General features: G+C 41.4%; 2 protein-coding genes across 2 annotated transcripts; one reads left to right on the top strand and one right to left on the bottom strand.

Annotated features, from left to right (window-relative positions):
• Positions 1-673: 673 nt before the first annotated feature.
• On the bottom strand, positions 674-3,427 carry LOC306779023 (E3 ubiquitin-protein ligase NEURL3; the record flags this gene model as incomplete). The annotated part of the gene is made up of 4 exons (XM_079270763.1): positions 3,321-3,427; positions 1,262-1,771; positions 974-1,135; positions 674-855 (listed from the first exon to the last, which is right to left on the bottom strand). The coding sequence occupies exons 1-4, from the start codon at positions 3,349-3,351 to the stop codon at positions 674-676; spliced, it is 885 nt and encodes a 294-aa protein (XP_079126889.1). The 5' UTR covers positions 3,352-3,427.
• A 2,588-nt stretch (positions 3,428-6,015) lies between these two features.
• nkx6.3 (NK6 homeobox 3) lies at positions 6,016-7,782 on the top strand (the record flags this gene model as incomplete). The annotated part of the gene is made up of 3 exons (XM_079270676.1): positions 6,016-6,430; positions 7,037-7,206; positions 7,555-7,782. 3 exons carry the CDS (start codon positions 6,016-6,018, stop codon positions 7,780-7,782), a joined length of 813 nt encoding a protein of 270 aa, XP_079126802.1.
• Positions 7,783-7,916: the final 134 nt, after the last annotated feature.

The raw sequence follows: 7,916 nt of genomic DNA, 5'->3' as shown, positions 1-7,916 counted from the left end.
ACGGTTCATTGTTGACAAAACTCAAGATCAACTCGTTTTATCAAATCATAACTAACAGTTATATCAATTTAATAAGACAAAGAACATTTACACATTTGTATCACACACATTGTAGGTTTGATAACAAGAATATAAAAGACAATTTTGTTATAAATATAAAACTTTATTGATAGTCATATTTTGACAATTAAATTATATAAAAATATAAATTTTCTTTTGACAAAATTAGACATTCATTCAAGATTTACAACATCAAGGAGGCAAAATACACTGTGCAGTGACTGTAAATGACATTACACTATGTGCTGAAATGAGTGCAAAAAAGTATTTGTCATTGATCGGCTTCACCAAAAGGTTACATGCTTGATTTTATCCATATTTATTAATCACAATAAAAAGTGTAGTAAAGCATCAAAGTTTCCTACATTCCTTCACATGATGAGCTCATGAATTCACCTCAACATCTCAGTACATCTTATCTTACACATATGCTGTGTACAACATTTGAGGGAGTTCAATGACATGTGACGAAGGTTCCTGGTTTCGATTGATGCAGCTACCAGGCAACATTAAGTAGGTGCTACTCAAAGTGTTTTCTTTGTCACAGTCACTCAGTAGCTTGTATTTGGTGTTTCCTGTTGTCTTGGAGCTTAGAACAGCCCAGAGACAAACCTCACATACTGATGAACCCCACCACTGATGAAGCACTGATCTTTGATCGGCACAGTGGGCATGTGCCAAACGTTTGGAAGACTCTGAAAGCGCACGGGTTACATAAACACTGGTGGCCGCAAGACAAAGTGATCCTGGCCTGTTTTGCCATGCACACCACACAGTCCATTACGTTGCCTCCATCTGCAATCAAATCAAAGGAATTACAAGACTGTCATCAGGGATAGGTTCTATCTGGTTACAAATGTGCACTGAAATCACTGAAATCTGGTTGCATTTGGTTGGAAGGACTGTTTCTCACCTGATGGGACTTTCATGTCAAGACAGGAGATGCTTTCATCACTGTTTCCATGGAGGCTTGAGACAGGAATCAAACTGTTGAGGCTGTCTGCATCAGGTGAGGTGAGGTGTTCAGGTGCAGGACAGGACCGTCTGGTGTGAAACAGCTCCCTTTTCTCTGAGCCTGCAGCAAAGAGTGTCAAATGTTTTAGTAACAAGTAAACATTAACTTGGCCTTGTCGGTGCATGTGAAAAAAAAACAAGAAAATCAGGCTGCACAGCAAACGGTACACCCTTGTAGTAAACATACCTAGGAGGGAAATGGCGCATGTCTGTCCATAGATGTCTATCATGGCCCATAGCGGCTTGCTGAGATTCACTCCTGTCAGTAGCTTGTGCTGCTTGATGTTGTGGCTTGTGACGTATATGGAGCCTTCAGAGAGCCAGAACTCCAGCTCTGAACCTGCTTGGCAGTGGGATCCAGGCACTGGGGCAGCCCAGTGGCCTTGGATGTCAGTGAGGTTGGGGATGGCCATGGTGGGCAGAGGCAGAGATCTGTCCGAGGGCGGCACGTTGGTGAAGCCCACACGCATAGCTCCTTGCCAGATGAAGAAATCTTTCTCAACCCTCAGACGAATCTTCTCCCGGATCTTTATCGGGCGGCTGCTGAACACCAGGCCGTTCTTGAACGTGTTCGTCGTCCTCTCTGCGCGTCGACCCCCATTGCTCAGGCTGACCATGTCTCCCACAGCCAGAGGGTGGAAGGTCAAAGGGCCGAGGCAGGACCGGCCACATCTGCGTGACGTCTCTGACCCAACAACTGCAAAGGAGCAAAAATCATTTAAGAACGGTTAAGAATCTTGATGTGCGACGCAGGTTCACTTATTATTGTTTGATTATTTCCAATCATGTAGATTACATCTGCACTGTAATCACAGCAATGTGTGTGACAACAAGCTGGGACATTTTGCATTTACTACCTGAATGCAGTGCAGTAAACAAAAAACTACAACAAATTCCGTGCAGAATTCTGGATTGTAAGAAGTGAACAGTAGCATGGAGACTGTTCCTCTGTTCAGTCTGTTATGAATAAGTGACACTATTTGATAAAACAATCTCATATAAAGACTCATTTCTTAAGACCATGACACCGTATCTTTATCATTAAGATAACATTATGATTACAATGCCAATATTTTCTCTTTATTCTAACAGGATGTTAGTTACTCATTCATGGTAATAGAGTGATAAAGATTTTACAACTACGAAATAAAAAAAGAGTAATTATGAAAGTAAAACACACATGCTTTCACTTTGGAGAAAGATGGGCATTTCATGTAAAGATGAATACTTGGAAGTGGGTTCCCTCTGGGTTCTCCGGCTTCCTCCCACAGTCCAAAGACATGCAGCTTAGGTTATTTGGAGACTCGAAATTGCCCCTGATGTGAATGTGAGCGTGAATGTTTGTCTGTCTCTATATATGTGCCCTGCGATGAACTGGCGACCTGTCCAGGGTGTACCCTGCCTTCGCCCAATGTCAGCTGGGATCGACTCCAGCGCCCCTGAACAGGATAAGCGGTTTGGATAATGGGTGGATGGATACTTAGAAGTAAACACTGTATCCAATCATAACTTCAGTTTATTTTATAGAGGACAAGTTGCAGTAAATGATAACTAGCCAGGAACACATCCAGCAGATATGACTAATGCATGGGTAGCGTTAAGCAACTATGTACTGTATGTGAAGCATTTCACTCACCAGTGACAAGCTGAGCATTTCCAGTAAAACATGTAGCTTCTAGTCATCTGCTTTATTTCACACTTTACAGCACAGGATATAAATCCTTAATTCACGCGTGTGTCTTTTTTTAAGTCTTCTTCCTCGTTTGCTCATCATCTGTTTTACATCACTTATCAACGTGCTCCTGTTTTGGATCTCACCTAATCCGATTTTTAACAGTAACAATAACTTGAATGGACGGAGGAGAGACTTTCAGTAGACTTTTGAAAAAATAGGAAAGTAGGGATGTTTTCACGATGCACATATGCATAAAAAACTGAACTAACAACTATTTCCATACTTAAGTCATGTACTTTTTTTATTAAAAAAATATTGACAAGAGCTATAAAATAATCCCTTTCACCAACATTTGTGCCACTAATATGAAAAATTGTAAATGAATTACTATTTACATACTTTAATTATTAGTATTAAGTTAGTAATAATATAGAACTGACTTTATATTAATTCTGACTTCTTAAATGTAACTTGACAAAGTGTGTTAATAACAGAGAGTCTTATTGACATTTACAGCAGTATTGTAAATTGCATAGAAGTCACTGTAAAGACCAAAGAACAGATATCTCACCAGAGTTCCCGTTGTCACTCTCCTTCACCATCTTGAAGAGGCAGAATGTACTTTGAAGGTTTGAAGGTTTTGACAGAAGATGTGCTCTCGTCTGTATCTTCGTGTAATTGTCATGAAGTTGGAGAGTTGGCTGCTTTTAAAACGCAGTGCAGGTGAGTCTTCAAAACACAAACATTCCCCTGCATCACATGGAAAGTGAAAGGAGGAGTCAGGGAGGAAACATAGTTTGGAAATTTACCTGCTGCTGGCACAAACAAATCATTTTGTTCAGTTTCTATTTGAATCAGTGTCCTTTAGTGCAGCAATACAAACATAAAACCGCAACGTGACGTCCTGAACTCTGTCATTTTTTGCTCCCATGTAGAGCAGCAGTTTATGTAATAAATGCACAACTTGCAGATTTTTCCTCACAACCCAGAATATACTTTTGTTAATGTGGCGTTGCCTGTTTTTGATGTTGCAGATTATCTGTTGTCTCTGCCTGTATGAAACCTTTTAAAGTATATTTAACTCTCATGTTGCAGTTTCCTGTAGCTACTTGTGTTTACTCTAAAATGGGATGGATCTTATATTGTATTGATGACTATTAGTTCATATTCATATGAATCTAATATTTGAATGTCCTGAGCTCGATACTGCCATTTTATCAGAGCCACACAGCAGGAAACATAATGCAACATGAACTCCTTTAAGAAGAAACACTGGAAGTCAAAGTATCATGGAAAATACCACCACGATTTTGGATACCACTTCCGTGACTGGCTCAGTGGATTTGGCGAGACACATTACGAGGTTAAGTGATGAGAGCATGCAAAGCTCCGTACTTTCAAATGTTGCTGGTTGTTGCTGGTAAATCATTCACCAGAGGGTGCACAGCTTTGTCGCCCTCTACCGGACACACGCCCTGTCGTTTCTTTCGTGCTCATTGGTTAGCAGTCGCGACCACGTGTCAGGATGAGGCCATGACTGGGACTCCCCGGTGATGTCATCCCTCTTGGAAATGTACTAGCGCGCCTCCACATCCCGTCACCTGACAGTGACTGCAGGCCACATCTGAAAGATATGATCGGATGTCGGCCATTGTTTAACGTGTGTCAGATAGAACAAGCCCACAGAAATATGTCACACATGTTTTCAGATGCGTGTGTTGGGAAGATAATGCCCTGAAGTGTTTGATTCTATGCATTTCTACTCTTATCATATAAGAAAATAATATTCTCTATTCATCCTGTAGTTAAATGATGTCAAAGGTTACTGTGAGAACTACAAAAACTCATGAATGTGCCCACCCCAATTCATAAAGCATAACAGTAAGTCATATATTATTAAAATGTATTTGACTGAATTTGCCAACAGAGTTCAAACAAAGCATAACAAAAGAATCACAACATTATTTTGGTTGATGGTAGAAAATAATCTGTAATTGAGCCCAATCAAACCTCACCGTGGTAATGCTAGTGGATAGTCACAATGCTAAATCAAGATCTGGGCTAAATTGTATTGACATAAATAAAATACTAATTTAAATGCCAGGTACGTGGCCCAATACCAACCTCATATCAGGTATCAATTGTCCTTCATTAATATAGTAAATACCTTCAGAGATTTAAAAAGAAAATCCCAAATCTTAACATGAAACATGTACTTGTTCATGATTTCTAATTCAAAACCACACAACACATTATCAATACACTTTAAAACTCATATTACATGTTCGTAAAAAGGATACGGTGTGGTATGTTGCCACTGCTTTTTGAAACTGGAAGATTAAGATGAGAGAGTTTGTGAATATTTGCAACTGAATGAGGTGATGTGAGGTTCGAGATTTAGATTTGATATCTTCAATAACTTTTTGACAATTTCTTTGCATTTTCTGAATATATCTAAAGCATTGCATATTAGGAGAAAAAACATATAGATACATTATAATATAATAGTTTTTTAACTGACATGAAGTGGTACATATGTATATTTTGTGACATTTGGGTTATGGTTATGATACAACAATAAATATTGTGTTTGTTTCCAGAAATAAACTGCCCTCCTTCTCCTCCTCCTCCTCTGTGTACTCCAGGCTCGGCTGCGTCTGCTCCACCACACTTGGTCAGACATGGCAGGCCATCAAAAAATCAACTTGTTCCCACTCCACCTGTTCAAAACACTATTAATCTGCAGCCTTCCAATAAAAGGCTTGGCTCTCAGCGAGGAGCCAATAGAGAGGCATTAAAGCTGTGAGACCCAGGCCAATCCCAGGCTGCATTCTAATGTGGCCTATCTTTATCAAGGTGCCACTCCATTTCCAGATACTGCTTATTTATGACCTCTGAGGAGAGAGCCGGCAGGAGGCATGCGTCTTTAGGAGAACACTAAAAACCGGTGACCAGAGGGCTCGCCTGAGACGTCAGATATGGGATTATCACAGACCACACTGTGGCTGAGAAGAGGTGAAGGGCGAGAGTGAAGTGTGTATCTGCTTTTTCTGATGCGGTATTAACTTAAGCAAACACCAGGGACTTTGTTAAAATTGCTATTAGCGTTGTTAAATATTTTAGTATCTGGACGGTGAGTGTGATCACAGATCCCAGACATCGGCTGTGAGTGAGAGAACTCCTTGAGGGCCCATCAGAGGTCTTTTCCTGCCTGGATCTTATTGGATGTGTTACTGAGACCTGGAGGCAGAGGAACAGTGCTTCCCATGGATCCAAACATCCAGGGGCCTTTTCTGTTTAACAACAGCCTGAACCAATTCCCGTCGGAGCTCAAGGCCCCAGTGTGCCAGTACTCAGTGCCCAACTCTTTCTACAAGCTCAACCCGGGTCTAAACAGCCATCTGCAGGCGGGGACGCCTCACGGCATTAGCGACATCCTGAGCCGCTCCATGATGGCGATGGGCTCCACGGGCACCACCACCCTGCTGTCCGGATACTCCACCATGGGGGGGTTCAGCCCCTCCGTCACCAGCACGTCCATGTACTACAACCGGGACTACAACCCCTCCCTGGGCGGCTTCTCCAAGCCCGGCGCCGAGTGCCCCATGAAGGGTCGAAGTGTGAGCTGCTGGGCGGAGAACGGCTGTGACTGGAGAGGAGGGAGGCAGCAGTGCACAAACAGTGAGTCTCAGTCCTGCAAGCATGGACTCAACATCCAACACATTACAACTTCCATGTGTCTGTCTCTGTAACAGGATGTGTTACCTTGTGTTGCCAGAGTGTCTTTTGTCTTTACTAAAGAGGACAAATTCATCGAATCGTGTAATGTATAATGCACTAATTTTATCAATATCTTCAGTTTGTATTGCTTTGAAAACTGAATAATGCTTAGATTATACAAGATAATGTTCAAAATGTTATTTTAAAGATTTAATTGCAAATTTTAGGAGTCATTTCTTAGGGGTGTAATCTAAGAGAAAATACAAAAACAAGGATTTACAGGGTTTGATGAGTGTGTGTGGCATTTCAAATATCACATCTATTAAAAAAATATATTTTGATATAATATGTGGATAATGCTATATATTCTATCTATATTCCAACATGTAGTTCATAATTAGGGGATGAACATGATTCAAGAACAGTAATTATGAAACTGTAGAAACATATGTGATCATTAATGTCCCATCCAAAGCATTTCAGTGGGTTAATGTTAAATTCTACGTAAAAATGTAAAACCCTGCAGTGTTTTTTCTTGAGTATTGTTTTCTCCTTTGATATTTTTAGACAGTGGTCCTTTGGGGGAGATGACAGGCAGGAAGAAACACACCAGACCAACATTTAGTGGACATCAGATATTTGCTCTGGAGAAAACATTCGAGCAGACAAAGTACTTGGCCGGGCCTGAGAGAGCGAGACTGGCTTATTCTCTGGGCATGACTGAATCACAAGTCAAGGTAAAGATAACAGTACATTTCCATTAAATCTTTTGAAATGATGCTTTTGTGTCAGGTTAGGGTTAGCCTTACCACCTACATCTTTAGAACACATTACTCCACTGATTTGATGTTTTCCTTAAAATATTTGGTTTTCCAATACTTTTGTGCGTGTGCGTGTAAAGCAGGCTAACTGTTGTTTTGACAGGTAAAAAAAAAGTGCAACAACATATAACATAACATAAGCAAATATCTACATACCATCATGCAGAAATGTACCAGCAAGGATGACTTTTACATGTAAACAATATGCACGTTACAAGCGACGTTGTTGTCCACGGAGAGTGACGCCCTCTGTGTTGTGTTTAGGTGTGGTTTCAGAACCGACGCACCAAGTGGAGGAAGAAGTGCGCCTCAGAGCCGAGCTCCACGCACGCCAGCCTTGCGGGGCAGGGCGGCGAGGCCTCGGAGAACGAGGTCGAGGACGAAGAGTACAACAAGCCTCTGGACCCCGACTCTGACGACGATAAGATCCGGCTGCTGCTGCGCAAACACCGCAGGGCTTTCTCCGTCCTCCGCCTCGGGCCACACGTCTGACAAACTTCCCGGAAATCGCACACGTGCGCGCTTCTCAGCAGACCTGCATGCTGCATTTAAAGTCATTCGTTTTGAACACAAAGTCGAATCATTTAAGCTATTAAGTCATGTGTGGTCATCCAACAAAAGAGCAT

This window comes from Melanostigma gelatinosum (assembly GCF_949748355.1).
Source record: "Melanostigma gelatinosum genome assembly, chromosome: 6".
Classification (NCBI taxonomy): Eukaryota; Metazoa; Chordata; class Actinopteri; order Perciformes; family Zoarcidae; genus Melanostigma; species Melanostigma gelatinosum.
The sequence above is the reverse complement of the archived record's forward strand: the minus strand, read 5'-3'. Positions and strand labels throughout refer to the sequence as shown.